The following is a 20,781-nucleotide window of genomic DNA, read 5'->3' as shown; positions in this document are numbered from 1 at the left end:
TTGAAAACTGAAAAACTACAAAATCGAAAAATCTGGAAATCTAAACACCGAAAAGTCGAGAAATTGAGAAATACGAACAATAAAAAAAGTCGAAAACTCGAAAAATCGATTAATCGATAATTTAGAAACACCAAAAATTGAAAATTTGAGAAATCGAAAAATTTTAAATTCGCAAAAGTGAGGAATGGAAATACTAAACAACCAAAAAACTGGAAAATTGTAATACGAAAATATCGGAAAACTGAAAAATAAAAAAAAAAGAAAAACAAAAATTTGAAAAATCGAAAAATTGAATCAAAAATCCCAAAACTGAAATTTCGAAAAATTGAGAAGCCGAAAAATGTTTATGCAATTTTAATTTTTTTCCAAAAATCTCGATGTCTAGGATAAAAATGCAACATGGTGTATGAATTCACACTACAAGTCATGAATGGATAAATTTTGATTAACAGTTTACCACGCTTTCGAAAACTTTAAAACGGTTGCAAAATTTCAAAGTTAAATTACAAAATGTTGTGATACTTTTTTTTTGTAAAAACTGGTTTTAGACAAATTTTGGTCAGCGTTTTACCGTCTACGTGGTATTCGGTCCGGTAATTTCGGATATTGTCTGTCTAATAAAAATCGACAGAGACGGTAGATAGGGAGACATACAGAAACGTGAAACCTATTTTTTCCTACTGTAGGAGTTATGAAACATCGAGAAAACATGAAACGAAAAAAAATATGTTTATGACCTTCCTATTATACATATTTTACATTATAAAAATTATTTTAAACACGACACCTTGACAAATGATTCACACAAAGAAAGTTCCAGAACATTCCGGTCTAAATTTGCATGTTTCCGCTTCCGGAAATTGCTTGAAAAACCAGCATAAAAGACAAGGTCGGATGTAACCTTCAATGCACATTGTAAATATTGCATACTTAAAAATAACGAAAAAGATTTCTTGTTTATTTCTATAAAAATTCAAATGAATCCAACTTGCCATTTTGCTAATAAAAAAAATATATACCAGCATAAATCACTTTTTTTCGCGACAGGCAATTATAACATCAAAAGCAAAGAGTTGAATGTTTTCATGAATATTTTATATGCATAAAAACACGAAAATCAATGGTAAATATGACTGTTTGCGGCGAACGTTTCCAGAAAATTCGGCGGCACTCCAGGGCAATTACGTGTGAAACGGCCTCCACGTAATATTTGCTTACGCAATTGTAAATAGGTTTGCAAATGCTTTTAATTAACACAATATTTAATAAAGAATAGTTTAACCGTTATTAACCAGAGTTTTCCATGAAAAACTTAAAAATATATTTATCATCACAATTATTGTTCGATAATTCTGATTACAGCAAATTCAATCTTCGCGAATATTCGGTCAGAGTGTGCGAATTATCCACAAAAGTTCAGTCGTGTTACCGCAAAATCGCACTTTCTAGAATTTTCTAGCGTTCTTAAATTTGACATTATTTAAATTGTTGCAATACAAATTTTAGGAAACGCTTTTTTTATTATAGACTTTTCACACACAAAAAAAAGTGCGTTGATTTTTTTTATTTTACGAAAAATCGTTTTATTATTATTATTATTTCATTACAATAAAATTAACTTTTCGTTATTACTGCCCACATAGTCATAAAAAACAGCATTAGCCGATTATGCCGCAAAAACATCACCATCCTTAATATTTAATAACAACTAATAATTCTGTTGTCAAACACGAAATATTCCAGAACCACCGAGTATTGACTCATACGCTTCGAGAACATTCGCGTCGACTCGAGACGAATTCACCGATTCATATATAAGCCGCGCATTCGGCGCCACACTTCAGTCATTTGAACACAAGCGAAGTACAAACAAGCAACACAAAAGTTCATAGCGACTTTAAACAGTGCAAACCAGTGAATTTTTCTCCAAGTGAACGAAAACAAACACGACAAAATGGTGAAAGCTCCGGCAGTTGGTATCGACTTGGGCACAACCTACTCCTGCGTCGGAGTATGGCAACACGGAAAAGTGGAAATCATCGCAAACGACCAAGGTAACAGAACGACCCCCAGCTATGTCGCCTTCACCGAGACCGAGCGTCTCCTCGGAGACGCCGCCAAGAACCAGGTGGCGATGAACCCCAGCAACACAGTCTTCGACGCCAAGCGACTAATCGGGCGAAAATACGACGACGACAAAATACAACAAGACCTGAAGCACTGGCCTTTCAAAGTCATCAGCGATTCAGGCAAGCCGAAAATCCAGGTCGAGTACAAAGGCGAACTGAAAAGATTCGCACCTGAAGAAATCAGCTCTATGGTTTTGACGAAAATGAAGGAAACGGCGGAGGCCTACTTGGGGACGTCGATCAGGGATGCTGTTATCACTGTGCCTGCATATTTCAATGATTCGCAAAGACAGGCCACCAAAGACGCCGGCGCCATCGCCGGGTTGAATGTGATGAGGATAATCAACGAACCCACAGCGGCGGCTTTGGCTTATGGTTTAGACAAAAACTTGAAAGGCGAGAGGAACGTTTTGATTTTCGACCTGGGTGGCGGCACTTTCGACGTTTCCATTTTGACTATCGACGAAGGGTCGCTGTTTGAAGTTAAATCCACTGCAGGTGACACCCACCTAGGTGGCGAAGACTTCGACAACCGACTAGTTAACCACCTATCGGACGAATTCAAGCGGAAATATAAGAAGGATTTGAGAAGCAACCCGAGGGCTCTCCGACGACTACGAACAGCAGCTGAAAGAGCAAAACGTACTCTGTCTTCAAGCACTGAAGCTAGTATTGAAATCGACGCCCTCTTCGACGGCATCGACTTCTACACTAAAGTCAGCAGAGCCAGATTCGAAGAACTCAACGCCGATCTCTTTAGAGGGACGCTGCAGCCGGTCGAAAAAGCCCTCAATGACGCAAAAATGGACAAAGGGATGATCCACGACATTGTTCTGGTTGGAGGGTCTACCCGAATTCCCAAAATCCAACACCTCCTTCAGAACTATTTTAACGGTAAAGCATTGAATCTCTCAATCAATCCAGACGAAGCAGTCGCCTATGGTGCCGCTGTCCAAGCAGCTGTACTCAGCGGTGAAACCGATTCGAAGATTCAAGACGTGCTGTTAGTCGACGTCGCTCCACTTTCCCTTGGTATTGAAACAGCTGGAGGTGTGATGTCGAAAATCATCGAACGCAACACAAGAATTCCGTGCAAACAAGCTCAAACATTTACTACTTATTCCGACAATCAACCGGCTGTTACCATTCAGGTCTTTGAGGGTGAGAGGGCGATGACCAAAGACAATAATCTTCTAGGAACTTTCGACTTGACTGGAATTCCTCCGGCTCCTCGTGGAGTACCGAAAATCGAAGTCACTTTCGACTTGGACGCTAACGGCATACTTAACGTTTCCGCCAAAGACACCAGCTCGGGCAACTCCCGCAACATCACCATCAAGAATGACAAAGGGAGATTGTCTCAGAAAGACATCGACAGAATGGTCGCCGAAGCAGAACAATATAAAGAAGAGGACGAGAAACAAAAGCAGAAGATAACCGCTAGGAATCAACTGGAAGGTTACATTTTCCAGGTGAAACAAGCTATATCTGAACAAGGGGACAAACTATCGGCTTCGGATAAGGAGACTGCGACTAGAGAGTGTGACAGCTGCTTGCAATGGCTGGATTCCAACACTCTAGCCGAGAAGGAAGAGTACGAAGACAAACAAAAGCAGCTGACGGCGATTTGCAGCCCAATTATGGCGAAGTTGTACCAAGGGCAAGGCACAGGGGCTCCTGGAAGTTGTGGACAACAAGCAGGCGGTTTCGGAGGCCAGAAACAAGGTGGACCAACAATCGAAGAAGTTGATTAAGCGTTGTCATTTATAAAAATTACTTGTTTATTTTTTTAATATTTAATATTCGATTGCTTGAACTTTTTTATTGTTTAATGCAGTCATTATTGGGTTTAATTGTGATAGTTTTGTAATAGTTATACTTAGTTGTAAGACTGTGATTTATTTGTACAGTATTATATTAGTTGTAAATAAATATTTTTTATTTTAAATGAACTGTTTAATTTTCCCTTTTCCATGAAGTGCTGAGTAAACAGAGATATATTATCAGATTAAAACTTGTAATAAAAAAAAATCGAAATTGATTTTTTATTTCGGTTTTTATTCACCTTATTTTTTTAATTATTCGATTTTTCGATGTTTCGAAATAATTTTTTCAATTTTTTATTCCTTTAATTTTTCGAGTTTTCAATTTTAAATGTTTAAATTTTTCAATTATTTAATTTTACATTTCTTGAAAATTTCGATTTGCAAATTTTGGTTTTAGTTCGCATTTTCTTTATTTCTACAATTTTTGGATTTTCCAATGTTTCGATTTTATAATTTTTTGTTTGTTCCAATTTTTGGTGTCTTCAATTTTACGATTTGCAATTTTTCGTTTCGGTTTTTTATTTTCTTTATTTTTTCAATTGTTTGGCCTTACAATGTTCTGATTTTATAATTTTTCTTTTATTTTCAATTTTCAAAAAAGAAATCAATTCCGTTACTTTCAATTAATTCAATTCGTAATGAGTGTTTAAAGGATATATCCTCCATTCTGTAACTTTCATTTAAAAAAATACATAACATAAAAGTTTTCAATATTTCGATTTGTAATTCTTCAGTTTTCAATTTTTCAACTTTCAAATTTTTTAATTTTTCGTTTCTTCTTTTAAATTTTGAGTTTTCTAGTTTTCAGTTTAAATATCTTTCTAATAATATGTAATCATAATTTTTAAAGTTTTCCACATTGTTGATTTTACGATTTTAGAATTTTTTCAATTCTTGAATTTTAAAACTTTCTCATTTATTCGATTTTTCAATTTTTCGATTTTTAATTTTTTAATTTTTCGACTTTACAATTTTGACGTTTGCATAATTTTTTCATTTTACAATTTTTGGGTTGTCCAATTTTTCGATTCGATTCGTTTTTTCTACTTTCCAATTTTTTGATTAATTTTTTTTTTTCAATTTTCAAGTTTCTCGATTTTTAATTTTTGTAATGTTTCGAATTTTCGTTCCTTCAGTTCTTCGATTTGCAGTTTTTCGATTTACACTTTTTCGATTTTTCAATTTTCCGAATAAAAAATATGAAAAAACGAAAAAGTATAAAATAAAAACTATGAAAAATCTAAAAACCGGAAATTAAGACATTGAAAAATTGAAAAGCCGAACGATTAAAAATTGGAAAAGTTAAAAATCGAAAATGTACAAAACACGAAGTATTGTTAAGTCGAAACATTGAAAATTAAATAATTAAGAAATCCAAAAATTGCAAAACTGAAAAATTAAAAAATCGGAAAATCAAAGATTCAAAATTTGCAGAATTGAATAAACGAAAAATTTTAAAATCGAAAGAAACATTGAAATAATTAAGGAAATGAAAAAACAAAAAATTGTGATATAAAATCAAATAAATGAAAATTACAAAACAAAAAATGAAAAAAATCAAGAACTTGAAAAATTGAGGAAACGAAAAACTGAAAGGTCGAAAAATTAAAAATTGAGAAACTGAAAAATCAACAAATGAAAAATTATAATACCGAAAAATTTTGGAAGTTGAGAAACTGAAGACTTGAAAAATTAAAGAAAATAAAAAAAGTGTGAAATCGAAGAAAAATTGTGATATCAAAAAATTAGTCGATTTTGCATTTTTTTGTTGTGAAAAAATGGCTATGTATATTAAGACAAAATGGACAAAATATAAGCCCCGCCTACCCACCCAATCTCGATTCTGATGAATTTTTTTATTCGTCGTAAGCCGAGGGGCGCAGCTTAATTGTAAAATACTTGTTTTTCTACGAGAAATGACCATTTTAAACATGTTTTAAGTTTCTAAGAATAAAAAAATCTTTACAATCGAGATGGGGTGGGTGGGCGGGGCTTATATTTTGCCTTTTTTTTTCTTAATATACACAGTATTCTTTGTAAAACACGATACTCAAAAACGTGATTTTAATTTCTTGTAAAGTAAATTTTGTCTTTTTGTATTAATGTATGTAGACTTCCTTTCACAACATGAAACTTCAAACATGTTTAAAATGGAAAATTTGTATAATAAGGAAATATTAATTGTGCAATTAGGCTCCGTCCCATAATTACAAAATCCATATTTCCTTGCAAAAATGTACCATTTTAACCATATTTTAAGTTTCTTGTCGTGAAAAGATGGCTATGTATATTAAGGAAAAAAGGCCCACCCGCCTTATCGCAATTCTGATGATTTTTTTTATTCGTCGTGAGCCAAGGGGACAGAGCTTAATTGCAAAACCCTTATTTCTCTACGAAAAATTAAAAACAGGTTTCTCAGTACCGTGTTGTTCAAAGAATACTACGTATATTAAGAAAAAAAATAAAGACAAATACTAGGCCCCACCCATACCCGCCCCGATCTCAATTCTCAACTGTGATGAATTTTTCATTCGTTGTCCGAACGAAGGGCGGGGCTTAATTGCTTAATTGATCCATATTTGTCTACAAAAATTTACCATTTTAATCGTGTTTTAGGTTTCTACGAATGAAAAAACACACAATCGAGATGGGGTGGGTGCGTGGGGTCAATATTTTCGCATTTTTTCTTAATATGTAGAGTATTCCTTGAACAATACAATACACAAAAACATGTTTTTAATTTTTGTAAAGAGTAAGTATTTTGCAGTTAAGCTCCACCCCCTTGGTTAAAGGTGAATAAAAAAAAATCATCACAATTGAGACACTTACTTATTTTTCTACTAGAAATTACCATGTGAAATATGTTTTTAAGGAATCGTGTTGTAAAAGAAAACTAATAAATGTATTAATCAAAAAAGAAAACCAAAAGACAAAAAATGCAAATTTACCATTTTAAACATGATTAAGTTTCTTGTTGTAAAAAGATGACTACACATATTAAGAAAAAAAGGCAAAATGTATGATTATATATGTACTAATAATAACAGCACTGCATTCTCAAATTTTCGGGAAAAGGGAGTGAGTCATTCTTGATTTAATTAATAAAATAAATCGTCTCATTCAATAATTATTTTGAGTCACTCTGTGTACGTAAGTCTAAAAACTATGAGGTGCATTGATAAACGTATAGTCATGATATTTTGCATATTGCAGAGAGCATTTATTCGGTAAAATTTTGAGATGACGTCATCGATTTTTTGGAAGAGGATGAACGAATAAATTTTAATTTTTATTTTTCCAAAAATTTGGATGTCTAGGGTGAAACTCTAGACGGATTCATATTATCCATTCACTAAACATAATTGACATAAGAATAAAACAAGGTTGGTGTAATAACAAATTCCCCTGTATTCTTTTTAAAGAAATATTATTAGCGGCATTGAATTTTTTTTAATTAAAATTTAAATATTGTCATCGTGTTATTTAAGTTCACATTTGTTTGTCTGAGCCAACGGTGAACATATTTATGGTATTGAAGATCCCAAATTTGACTCCTATTCTATGCAACCAATCCCTCCGTTCTTATTCTACCCTCCTTGCAGACGACAGACATACAAATAAATAGATAGACAAAGAGACAGATAGATAGACTCGTACTCTAGGGGTCATGAAACGCCGAGAAAAAAAAATTGGCAAGTCGCCCGATGGACTCGAATGCCATACTCCGGTAGCTCAGAAAGCAATAAATTGAGGCTAATAGTTATTTTTACTGACAATGCGTTAAAATAAGTTTACTGAAGAATGAAATTAATCATCGTCGAAAGACTTAAATTATTTAATAAAGTCAATTATTGTACTTACTCTTTAGATGCATATGAAATGTGAATTCCTGGATCAGTCAATTTCACCGTGAACGAATTTTCGTCATGTACACTAACCATCAGTTTCCGGCACCGAATATTGCCATGAACGATCCCATTTTCTTTCTACATTTTAAAAATCAGTTGCTTTAGTATAAAACTTTATGAATAACTTACCAAATGCCACAGAGCTGTGGCGAGATTGCTAGCTGCTTCAATCAAATCAACTTTCTTCATAAGGCCTTTATTGTCCTGTAAATATTCATCCAAAGGCCCTAACCGAAAATATTCCAAAACAAGCGAAACGTTACTTGATAAAGTAATCCCAAAAAGACGAACAATGGCACTTGACTGAAGATACGCGTATTGACCGGCGAGTTCAAGAAATTCCTAAGTTAAAACGTACGATTAATGATAAATTATTTTTCACTATTCTAACTACGTACCTTTGAGTATTTTTCACACACTTCCTGTTTTAAAACTTTCATTGCGACTTCAATCTTTTTGCCCTTTGTAATTTTCCACATGCTTCTGTAAGTCATAGTGATGCCTCTAGAACCATCTTTTTTCTGACCTGACAAAATAAATAAACACAAGGTGTTAAAACACTTTATTGCCATCGTGATTTCAGAGTGCAAAACTTAAAATACATGATCAAAAATAACACCACTGAAATAACAACGAACACTACAATGGCAACCAGCGCATAAAAAACGTTTTCTTCTGTGGACAGCCAACCGAAAAGAGGTCTCGTGAGGTTATCTTCCATCAGATTTGTGTAAAAGTTGGGGGCCTTCTTCACTTCCATCCGTAGATAATTGGTAACCCACGAAAGCTTCAAATCTTTTTGTTCTACGACACATTTCCAATCTCCAGTGTGCGACATGTTCAAATTGTCAAAAAACTCAGAATTTACCGCCGCTAACATCGTCGTCCCAAAATCTTTGTACACTTCGTCATTCAAATACAACTTCAGACTCAAATCGGAATAAATATAACCCAAAACGACGGATTTACAAGATATTGTGGTCGATCTAGTGGCTCGAGTTTTGATAGTGTAATCTTCACTAACTACAGCCACCGAAATCACTTTTAACACGACTCTTTTTTTATTGACTCGATAGAGCATGCAAACATATACACCGGAATCCCCGACGTCTACATTTCTAACAACCAAATCGTCTCCTTGATGAACGACCCGATTTTCCTCCGGGTGAATAAAAACCCCATTTAATGTCCACTCGTAATATGCGTCTGGTGACTCTTTCACAATAATTTTCAACATTTCGTGGTCGTTTTCCAAAACCAACGATTTTCCTTCGTTGACGACAAAACTAAACTGATGCGTTTGCAACCTCCCTCTGATTTTTTCCAAAGTTGTGGGACTCACGTCCCCACACACAAAATCGTTACAAATTCCAGTGGCCTTGTGTGACCCTGGACACAATCTACCCCAGATGTTGGGTTTCGGGTTCGTGCAATTCCGGGTACGAAAACCTTCACCCCCTCCACATTTGACCGTACAATGCCATGGTGACCAAGCAGACCACCCGCCATCTCTCGGAGGCCCATCGAGGTCCAACTCTTCACAATTAACACTCCAAATGGCCCATCCAGCCTCGACCCCGAAAGAAAACCAGTAGAAGAGAAGCGGTTTCATACTGTAAAACATAAACACTGTCTGGTTTTCTTTAGTAACGTTCAAGTAGTTTTCGTTGAAGCTGATCAGAAAGTGGCTCCACTTATCGTGAGTGAATACACCTTCATTCACGGGGTGTCTTTCCAAAACGTTGTTATCGTGACTTATGGAAATTTCTTTCTTTCTTGAGTCGATTTTCAGGTTGTAGGGGAGTAGGATGCTCGGGAGGGTCATTAGAGGTAGTACGACGATTCCGTCTCCGCGAATCAGGAGACTAAAATTGCGATAGATGGGGTTCTGTGTGGTGGACCATAAACCAATGGGCATTGTTTTGGTGAAATCGCTGGAGGTAACGTTCTCGGTGTAACACTGGTCACTTTGAAGAAAAAACCCAATCGGGTTACCTTCTACTGTCCCGAAAGATAGAAACATGGGGTCGAAAACTTCGTCACTGATGTATTCGAAGAAGCTATTAGGTACTCCTTTGAAACCTATCGAGATTTCACCTTTTCGCATTAGTAACCAAAAATCAGTCCATTTCCCTGACCCTATCAAATGAATGAGAGTTTTCTGTTTTATGATGTTGTTTTTGTAGTAAAGAAACATCTTCTCGTTGCCATTCGCTGCCATAACTAGCTCGAACTTGTTATTTCCTTGTCTGGGGTAAAAATTAAATTGTATACCTTCGGTAACATCTGGGTTCCACTGTTTTATTCCAAATTCGAGACCGGTGATTTTCCACTGCGGAAGTATATAGATTTTCCGGCCTGCCGTGGCCCCTCCAAGAATAATGATATTTTCCTCAGGTCTGTCACAATCTCTGACGTTACACATGTCTTTATCAACATCCGCGTCGTTTGTATAGCACCAACTACCACCCATATCGCGCGCTGGATTTCGGCAATGATTCTCTGTATAATTAAGAAAAAGGTCAGCATATAGTGTTTCACTTAAGTACTGTTGTTCCACCGGGTGAACAGTCGTATTTGAAAACCAATATTCACATGATCTATTCGAACGCGTTGTAGACAAAGTCCCTACATAATCATTACCAGAGCCCGCCATTTTGCAATCTTCAGATTTGCATTTTCTAAGATGGCAGTAACTCTTTTCGATTGTTTTGTATCTGTTGAACGTGTAGCAATAAGTCCCTCTTTTTTCTTGGGAAGGATCACGACAGTAATTCCACGCTTTTAAAGAACTATTTTCCGGAAAATCATTACCTTCTTCGGGTACCATTTTAGTACTGGACCACGGCAAACACGGCATTCCCTCACTCGTAACATCCTGAGTCCCTTTATAGTCCCCTTCTTCCCTATTTAGCGCACATTCAGGCAAAAGAGGCGCCGGTGGCTTCGAAACTTCCGGTGGCACACAAAAGAAGGTCCAATGAGCTATAGAATTAGAACTCGGCGAAAACCAAAGCACGTTCTTGAATAACACATGCTGTATTTCAAAAATCATATTCGTGCCTTCAGTTTTCGTCCAGTAGAACTGCATGGTGTCGGCAAAAAAAGCAATCGAGAATTCGTGCCAATTCCAATAGTCCAGAATCGCAGGTAGTTCCAATTCTTTAACCACAACTTCGGAGTTTTTATTAACATTAACCGTAATTCGCGACATTTGGTTATCATGTTGAAGCATGAATTTAACACTGGGGTAATCTACGGCCGGACTTGGTACAAAAAGCAAATACGCTGAATGAAACGCCCGCAACTGAAATGTTAGTTCTTGTCCAACTTCGCTACTTTGCAAAGGCCAGAACTGCTGCCATTGAGGTCCCGTGGTAGTTTGGACGTCACAACCAAAATCGTCCATACAAAACGGGAAAGTCCACATGACTTTAGTACCCCGAGCTGAGTAAAAATTGAACTTGTTTTTGCGTTCACCGAGTAAGTTTTTTTTTGTTCTGTACTCGGCTAAAAAGATGGGTTTGATTTGGCCTTCGTACGATAGAGTGATAAAAGGGGCCGTCCACGACAACGTGAACATTGTAAAACTCGTCGATTTTAAAATACCGGGGGTGTCCTCATACTCCGGTGTGTCTTTGTTTCCGAAAGTTAGGGCACTGCCTTTATTTGAAAGAAAAATTTCAAGGCCTGTACCCAAATCCCGCATTTCTTGGCCCGTCACGGGTAAAGCTACCACCGATAGTGTTAAAGTGGCATTCGCGTTTGAGTACGCGTCGGAGTCCCATAGTTTCACCCCGAAACTAAATTGTGACAAAGTGTTATTAAAATCCGTGAAATGAGTATAATTTGGGGTATTTCTAGTAAACACTTCACAATCTGAAATTTGACAAAACGGAATATCACAGTACTCTTTTTCAATCTCGTCGGTATCTTCGTTTTCTACGAAACACCACGGGCCTCCGACGTCACCATTAGGGTTTCTGCAATATTTTTTCGCTTTTGATACGTCGCCTTCAGGGAAACGGGTTTTCTTGAACTTGTCGTACGACACGTATTCTCCTTTATCTTTAACTTTGCTTCGGTCTTTGTTCCACTTTAAACATTTTCTGTCTAAAGGTAACTATTTTAACTGTGTCTAATAAATACGTTATAAAACCTGATAGGCCTTTTTTGTAGTCACCAGCATATTCCATACCAGGACCCGTGATTTTACAGTCGGTTACCGAACATAACGGGATGCCACAAGTGTCGTATTTTAGGTCCAAACTCATCGAGTAGCACCACGGCCCATTGGGATCCTTAGTGGGGTTTCTGCAATAGTTTTTGGCTTTTTTTCGGGAGTGTTCGGGGAAATTATCATCTATTATGGTGGCGGGGATAGCGTGAGGGCTATTTGATGTCCACGACTGACATCTAATCCACGATTCGGTTTTAGCGATGTCACCTAAGTACTCTAAGCCTAAGTGACTTAATTTACATCGTGTTAAGTCGGTAAAATTACCGTCTTCTTCGTCCTGACTGACAACGCGTGCAAAAATAATCGCAAGAATCAAATACAACAACATTGTACGTTTTAAACGTCACTGCTGTCAAAACAGCAATTGTCTTACCTTTGAAAACTTGTAAATTTTTGCAGTTGATGCACATAGGCGCTGAAGGCATAAGATTGTTCACAGCTGAAGTATCCGTGACGGAATCTCCCGGAAGATTATCACTCTGGCACAACAATAAGGGAGAAGTATCTGGAAAAAGTTTCACGATTATTTAAATTGCGCTATTTATTACGGTATTATGTACCATATTCTGAAGGCGGTAGACACTCTTGTAGGAAAATAGCACCATTAGGATCATTATACGCAGCTACCAGTTGTGGAATACTTTTGTACCTTGTTAAATCGTCGTTAAAAATAAATTCGTCGCCGCTTATTCTTTCCAATTTGTACGTTTTCGGTTTTAAACTACAAGATTTCAAATAGATCACATTTTTACATATGAGATGCGACTTACCTATCTTTTGTACAAACATCAATGTAATAGTCGTTGTACTTTACAGCGCTCTCTCTAATTATAAAACATCCTGGACGGTTACTGCGTTTTTCTTCTAATTTGGCATACGAAAATTCGCCTCTGTGGTCAAAATTAAGAATTAAAAAATTGGTCGAAGATCACTTCGACAGAACGTCCCTCCGCCATAAAGTACACCTTATCAAATCCAGCTCTTTTGAAAAATAAAAAGATTTGATTTTGCGAATTTTATTTTTTTAATGACAACCATTACAAGCTATAATAAAAATATGTATCTAACATGACAACTTGAAAGTGTTTATGTTTATACAACGGAAGAATGTCACGTAGAAATTAGTTTGATTTGAATGAGTTCCCCAAAACAGAGGATCAAAACTATTAAGTAGTAAGCTACAATCGATACAATATTCTGAATATCATTATTATAATTCTTATTAAATAAAGACGTTTGTATTTTCACATTTTCGGGAAAATGTGGTGACTCGTTCTTAATTTGATCAATAACAATATGATTGCAATGATGAACCACAAGTAAAAACTCATCATATTTTGCACATTTTGAGTTGAATTTATTCGGCAAAATTTTGAGATAACGTCGTCAATTTTTTGGGGGGAACAAACAAATACATTTTGATGAAAAAGTTACCATGCTTAGAAAAGTTACGCTTCTTGATTTAAACAATAAAATAAATTGACTCAGTTATTAATTTTTTTAAGACATCCTGTATAAGCAAATCTAAAATATGTATATAAATGCAGTGATAAATCACAAGTATAGACTAATCATACCTTGTAAATACATTTAAGATAGGATTTGTTCAGCAAAATCAAATTTTACTATACTGAGTGTTTTAAAACACGAAACGTGTTTTGTTTTTTTTTTAATTACCCTTTTCAGATGTTTGAAGTGATTGATGTTAGTTTTGTTAGAAAGAGCGAGAAATTTTGGAGTAGTGTACAAACAATCAAATAAATTTATTAAACTGTCATAAAACTTATCAACAAAATTATTTGTCCTAATCTGTATTCAAAATTTTAAGATTATGTTAGCATGGTGTTCATAGAATTAATTCTCTAATGTTCTTGAAGTCTGCGTTGTCGCCCAATTCAAATTTAAACACAAAGATGGCGCAACAGGAAATCTTAAATTTTTTGAGATTTTAAGAAAACCTTTATTAAGTAACAAATACTTGTTAGTTTACGAAACAAAGTGTATTTTAACTGCTTATTTAATTAAAACTGTTAAATATTTGTAATAACAAAAAACATAAGAATTATTTGGTAAAGTTTTTAGGTGACGTCATCAATTTTTTAGGGGGGATGAGCAAATACATTTTGATACAAAATTTGCCTTGCTATGATAACTTTAAAACATCTCCAAGATTTCAAAGCATTCGATTTTGTAGTTCCTGATTAAATCAATTAATAAGTTCACACATTCATTAATTTTTTTGAGTCAGCCTGTATAAGCAAATACAAAATTATATATGGAATGATAAATCACAAGTACAGACTCATCATATTTTCTATATTTTAGATAGGATTTATTCGGCAAAATTTTGAGCTGACGTCATCAATTTTTTGGAGTGGATAAGTGAATATATTTTGAATAAAAAATTATCATGCCTATCATAACCTTAAAACATCTGCATGATTTCAAAGCATTCGGTTTTGCAGATTCAAAATTAAATTGCAAAATGTTTTATAATTTTAATTTTTCTTTCCCAAAAATCTGGACGTTTCGGGTGAAAATCCAACACGGAGTCATAAACTACATGTGTAGGACGACTATGTTATTTTATACAATTTAAAACTTATTTACTATGTACAATTTTGAAGTGACGTCATAACATTATTGGTGGGGATGATTAGACAAATTTTGGTTAGCGTTTTACCACAGGTTTTACCATCTACATGATATTTCTAATAATCCAAAATTTGACAACAGTACCAGAGAACATAGAGAAGCGTCATAGTTTAAATTAAATGACGGTTGAGGACTCCTCGACTTATGTTGGCAATAGTGTTTGTTTCTAACTAAAAAATTGACACTAGATTTACCAGAATATTACAAGCTGCTTACTGTTTCCTTCACTTTAATTCAGGTCACACGAATTACAGTTCGTTGTCTGAGAACTTGTTTGATCTGCAGACCAGAGCGCACTCAGGCCAATGTCGACTCTAAGCGTTCGGAAACGATTTGATTTATACGACTTGATTAGTTTGGGAACTTTTCAGTTTACTCCTATTTATTTTTCAATTTTTGGATTTTACAATTTCTCAATTTGTCAATTTCTCAGTTTTCAGTTTTTCTCTTAAATTTTACGATTTCTAAATATTTCGCTTTTTCAGTTTTTGACTTTTATAAACTCTTTATTTGTCGATTTTTCAATTGATTGATTTTTCAACTTCACTTTTTTGATTTTTCGATTTCTCAATTTTTCAATTTTTTAATTTCTCAGGTTTTGGACATTTTAGTTTTGGGATTTTTCAGTTTTCGATTTTTCACTTTTTAGATTTTTGAATTTTCCGATTCTTCAATTTTTCTTCGAATTTTTGATTTGTCGTTGTTACATTTTTGATTTTTCAATTTTTCATGTTTTCGACGAATCGATTTCTCGATTTATCAGTTTTTCGTCGATTTTCGATACTCTTGGAATCCTTCAATGTTTCCAATCTTGAATTTTTCGATATTGAATAAATTTTTCAGTTTTTCAATTTTTTGAAGTTTCGATTTCCAAATTTTTCAATTTTTCGCTTCTTCAATTTTTCAATTCTTCGATATTTCAGTTTCAATTTTCGATTTCTCGATTTTTCACTTTCTCAATTCTTCAATTTTTCGATTCTACAATTTTTCTTCGATTTTTTGATTTCTCGTTTTAACATTTTCGATTTTTCATTTTTTCGATTTCTGGATTTTTTACTGTTTTGATTTTTTTATTTTTCCATTTTTAAATATTAGATTCTTCAATTTCCCAATTTTTCGATCTATCGAATTTTGGATTTTTCAATTTTTCTATTCTTCATTTTTTCTTAGATTTTTTAATTTTTCGATATTTCAGTTTTGGGATTTTTCAACATTTCTCCGATTTTTCAGTTTTTCGATTTTTCATTTTTTTCTTCGATTTTTTGTTGTTTCGATTTCTCGACTTTTCCATTTTTCGTTCTTCAATTTTTCGATATTTTAATTTATCACTCTTTAAAATTTAGATTTTTTTTCTCGATATTTCTGTTTTTCAATTTTTCGTAATTTTAAATTTTAGGGTTTTCAGTTTTTTGATGTTCCGAATTTTAGACTTCTCGCGTTTGAATTTTTTGGTTTTTCAATTCTGTGGTTTTTAAAATTTCTCGATTTTTCAATTTTTTTGTTTTTTAAATTTTTGGGTTTTTCAATTTTTCTCTTTCTCATTTTATCGAGATTTCGATATTTCGATTGTTCAATTTCTTGATTTTTCGATTTTTTTTTAATTTCAAATCTTAATTTTTAAAAATTTTTATTTTTCGAGTTTGGGCTGTTTCAATTTCTCAATTTTTCGGTTTTTCCACTTCTCGACTTTTCGATTTTTCAGTTTCTCGATTAATCGATTTTTTGGTTTTTCGACTCTTCGATTTCTTTAATTTGTCAGTTTTTGGACATTTCAATTTTGGGATTTTTCAGTTTACTTATTATTCAATTTTTCGATCTTACGATTTTGCAGGTTTTTGATTTTTCAATTTTTCGATTTTTTTAAGGTTTCGATATATCGACTTCACTTTTTTGATTTTTCGATTTCTCAATTTTTCGATTCTTTAGGTTCTCAGTTTTTGGATATTTCAGTTTTGGGATTTTTCAATATTTCTGTTCTCCAATATTTAAAATTTTAGATTTTTCGATTTCTCGATTTTTCATTTCAGCTCTTCCATTTTTCAATTGTTGTTTTTTCAATTTTAGATTTTTCAGTTTTTGATATTTTAATTTTTCAATATTTAAAATTTTAAATTTTTCGATTTCTCGATTTTTCATTTCAGTTCTTCCCTATTTCCGTTTTTCATGTTTTCGAATTTTTCAAATGTTTTGATTTCTTAATCTATCGATTTTTCGACTTCCCGGTTTTAGATTTTCTGTTTTTCAATTGTTGTTTTTCCAAATTTTCAATTTTTCAAATTTGGCATTTATAAACTGTCAATTTTTCGATTTTACAATTAATCGATGTTTTGATTTTCCCATTTCTTGATTTTCGAGGCTTTTGATATTCCTGTTCTTTAATTCTTTAATTTTTCGATTTTTCATGTTTTAGTTTTTTTTAAAGCTTCGATTTTTCGACTTCACTTTTTGGATTTTTCGATTGCCAATTTTTCGACTTTTTAGGTTCTCAGTTTTTGGATTTTTCAGGTTATTAGATTCTCAGTTTATCTTTCATTTTTCAGTTTTTCGATATCTCAGTTTCGGGATTTTTCAATATTTCGATTCTTCGACATTTCAATTTTTGATTCCTGGATTTTTCGATATCGATTATTTTACTTTTTAGATTTTTCAATTTTTGGATTTTAAATTTTAATTTTTTAATTTTTACAATTTTAGATTGTTCGATTTCTCGATTTTTCAGTTCAGTTCTTCGATATTTGAATTTTTCAAGTTTTAGAATTTTTCAAATGTTTCGATTTCTTAATCTTTTGATTTTTCGACTTCCCGGTTTTAGTTTTTCTGTTTTTCAATTGTCATTTTGTCAAATTTTCGATTTTTTAATTTTTCAAATTTGACTTTTCATAAACTCTCATTTTTCGATTTTTCAATTAATCGATGTTTTGATTTTCCCATTTCTTGACCTTCGAGTGTTTCGATTTTCCTGTTCTTCAATTCTTAAATTTTTTGATTTTTCGAGTTTCTGATTGTTCAATTTTTTAAGGTTTCTATTTTTCGACTTCACTTTTTTGATTATTCGATTTTTCAGTTTTTAGATATCTCGGTTTTAGGATTTTTCAATATTTCAATTCTTCGGCTTTTCTATTTTTGACTTCTGGGTTTTTCGATGTGTCTACTTTTTTACTTTTTCGATTTTTCAATTTTTGGATTTTTAAATTTTAGATTTTTCAATCTTTTGATATTTTAATTTTTCAATATTTCTTAATCTTTCTATTTTCGACTTCCTGGTTTTAGACGTTCTGTTTTTCAATTTTTCGATTTGTTAATTTTTCATTCCCGATTTATCGAGATTTGATTGTTCAGGTTTTCAAGTTATCAGTTTTTCAATTTTTTATGTTGGCTTATTTCGGTTTCTCAGTTTTTCCAGTCGATTTTTCGACTTACTTTATTACTTTTCGATTTCTGGCTCTTTTGATCTTTCAATCTCTCAATTTTTCGAATTTTTAAGTTTTTTGATTTCTGGATTTATCGAGATTTGGATTTTTCGATGTTTTGATTGTCAATTACTCGATTTATAAATTGTTCAATTTTTAACTTTTCGACTTTTCGGGCTCCACGATTTCTTGATCTTTTGATTTTTCGATTTCTCGGTTTTTCGATTTTCCAGTTTTTCGATGTTTCGATTTTTCAGTTATCCGATTTTTTAAATTTGGGAGTTTCAATTTCTCGATTTTTCGTTATTCGGTTTTTAAATTTTAGATTTTTGAATTTTACATTTGTTCGATTTTCTGTTTCATTTTTTGATTTTCAGTTCTTCGAAATTTCGATTTTTCAATGTTTCAGTTTTACGATTTTTAAGGTTTCGATTTTTCGATTATTAGATTTCTCGATTTTTCGAATTTTCGATTATTTTAATTGTTTACTTTTTTTCTCACTGTTAATATCATACAGTGTATCGAAAACAACCACAAAAATTATCACTAAAAACATTTAAAAATCCATACAAAATAGAACAGTGCTTTCAAAACGTTTTCCCGAAAAAAATCCATTGGGTTATTACGATTTCAACAATATTCTTAGTTTAAGACGTTTTGCTAGTATAAAACACAAATAAAGAATTAATTCTTAGTTAAACAAAATATGTAAAATCATCTAAATATGTACCAAAAATATTCATTTAGTCGTTATAAAAACCGACCAATTTCCCGCAGAAACTATAGTCCAAACCAACCAAATCGCTTCTGAACGCTTAGAGTCGACATTGGCCTGAGCGCGCTCTGGTCTTAGATCAAACAAGTTCTCAGGCGACGAGTTGTAGTAAAACAAGTTTTTTTATTGGCATAGACTATTTAAATTTGGCGCTTGTCTTTGACGGTTGAGGACTCCAATGTCAACAAGGGTGGTTTTGCAAAATCAGCCTGTATGTCGCATCTATATTAATCTATGACAGTACTTTCGGAGATTGTGTCTAATAAAAACAGACAGACAGACGGAAAAGGGAGACCTATTTCTTCGTATTCTAGGGGTCGTGAAAGGTCGAGACAAAGTAAAAGTAGAGAATGGGCCGACGGACTCGATTACAATACTAAATACAAGTAAAAAGTTTTGTATTTATTTATATTTATAATAGTAAAAGTAGGCGTGGGTTAGTATAAAACCGGTAAATAAACGAGGTGACGTCATCAATTTTTGGAGGAGATGAATGGACAAGTTTTAGTTAGTACTAGCTACATTGCAGTTTAGTCATTAATGACGATTATTCAAACACCATAAAATGAATAAACAATTAGTATGACTTTATAGGTGACTCACGAGATCAGTTAGTCAACTAAAGTCACGTTAAATTTAATTTTCATACAACTCACCCAACGGGTCCATGACACTTCATAGAGTACAATTTTTGCAATGATGGGGTTGGAACATCTTTACAAATATTAAAAGTCCATTTGCACGTCAATCTGTAGTAGCCATCCAAGAGACTGATAAATGAAAACATAGTCTGCAGGTTACTAAATTTCAAATAGAACGGAATCCCGTTTTTTCGACTTATTTCAACAGTGCCGTCTTCATCACGTATTGAAATAAACCCAAGTTCTTCTATGGTACAAACTTGAATCCATTGCTGTAAAAATCAGTGTAAACACACAAATACCCTAATGTTACCCCTTACTTCTTTTTTTGATTCCATGCAATATTTAATTCCAGGCTCTGTAGGATGATTTGGGGTTGTTTTAATAAACACAGAACAAACTGCCCCATCTTCATCGGTCACAGCTTTGTACACTTCCGACAGGTACTCAGGCGCTATAATATCCAACTGTTTCAAATACTCCGCTTTAACATACTTGGCATCATGCACGGATTTCTGGAGCTTGCCTAACGTATCATGTATAGGTTTCTTGATAAAAAACGAGTGTCTTTTTAAAACTTCTTTAGGTATATATTTCTTGTACTCATTCTCGACAGTCTCTCTAGGTATGTCCTTCTCCAGCATCACCCTATACATATCCGTAATCCCCAACCCCACCAACTCGCGCCGATACTTCTCATAAACAATATCCGGAATTTTATTCTCAAGAACATCAGTCCGAGCTTGGTGGAAATAATAATCATACGTCCTTTCATCAATCTTCCTCAACTTATGCACAATAGGTACTTTAAAACGAATCCGTAAATCGAACTGTGTGTACTTTTCGGTGAACAGCGACGACGGACGTAAAAAATTTTGCTTGCCTGTTATACGCAGAGCAAACAGGTGCCTGGTTATGGGCGAGATACCCAGTTGTTTACAAACATAAACACAAATATCCTCGGCAGTTGTCGACGGACTGTAAGGAACATCGAACACCCTGTTGTCCAAAACTGTGTGCACTTTCACGTGGGGCTCCGACATGCTTGGTTAAGTGGTTCGACGGAAATTAAAAATCTTTTCAAACTTATCCTCACACATTAGGATGCACAAGCAGCAAACAAAAATACATCTATTTCTGGTTATCAGTCGTTTTATCAGAAATTTGTATAAAATCTTGGAACTACACAATAACAAG

At 33.7% G+C, this 20,781-nt stretch overlaps 3 protein-coding genes across 3 annotated transcripts in view; 1 reads left to right on the top strand and 2 right to left on the bottom strand.

The window, feature by feature from the left end:
* LOC135134083 (tyrosine-protein kinase hopscotch) overlaps positions 1–20,781 on the bottom strand; it is a 31,779-nt gene extending 10,998 nt beyond the window's left edge. Inside the window, exons 1-8 of the mRNA XM_064062682.1 lie at positions 19,905–20,781; positions 19,600–19,856; positions 12,874–12,993; positions 12,664–12,824; positions 12,477–12,608; positions 8,262–8,389; positions 7,993–8,205; positions 7,817–7,941 (exon numbers count right to left, since the gene is read on the bottom strand). Coding sequence (XP_063918752.1) covers positions 7,817–7,941; positions 7,993–8,205; positions 8,262–8,389; positions 12,477–12,608; positions 12,664–12,824; positions 12,874–12,993; positions 19,600–19,856; positions 19,905–20,627 — 1,859 coding nt within the window. The 5' untranslated portion in view covers positions 20,628–20,781. The remainder of the gene's footprint in view (positions 1–7,816; positions 7,942–7,992; positions 8,206–8,261; positions 8,390–12,476; positions 12,609–12,663; positions 12,825–12,873; positions 12,994–19,599; positions 19,857–19,904) is intronic.
* LOC135134088 (major heat shock 70 kDa protein Ab-like) lies at positions 1,831–4,077 on the top strand. The gene has a single exon (XM_064062689.1). It carries the CDS (start codon positions 1,955–1,957, stop codon positions 3,881–3,883), a length of 1,929 nt encoding a protein of 642 aa, XP_063918759.1. The 5' UTR covers positions 1,831–1,954; the 3' UTR covers positions 3,884–4,077.
* Positions 8,426–12,459, bottom strand: LOC135134614 (uncharacterized). The gene is made up of 2 exons (XM_064063336.1): positions 12,023–12,459; positions 8,426–11,976 (listed from the first exon to the last, which is right to left on the bottom strand). Exons 1-2 carry the CDS (start codon positions 12,429–12,431, stop codon positions 8,426–8,428), a joined length of 3,960 nt encoding a protein of 1,319 aa, XP_063919406.1. The 5' UTR covers positions 12,432–12,459.

Source organism: Zophobas morio, unplaced genomic scaffold (genome assembly GCF_036711695.1).
Source record: "Zophobas morio isolate AGI-343-1 ecotype UQ-CSIRO unplaced genomic scaffold, CSIRO_AGI_Zmor_V1 ptg000023l, whole genome shotgun sequence".
Lineage (NCBI taxonomy): Eukaryota > Metazoa > Arthropoda > Insecta > Coleoptera > Tenebrionidae > Zophobas > Zophobas morio.
This window is presented reverse-complemented; position numbering and strand designations above follow the sequence as displayed.

Bases quoted from the DNA above. Each gene is read 5' to 3' on its own strand.
- LOC135134614 (XM_064063336.1), bottom strand. From the start codon at position 12,431: ATGTTGTTGTATTTGATTCTTGCGATTATTTTTGCACGCGTTGTCAGT. The intron at 11,977-12,022 runs GTTTTATAACGT...AGTTACCTTTAG, and splicing joins CTACAAAAAAGGCCTATCAG to ACAGAAAATGTTTAAAGTGG.
- LOC135134088 (XM_064062689.1), top strand. From the start codon at position 1,955: ATGGTGAAAGCTCCGGCAGTTGGTATCGACTTGGGCACAACCTACTCC.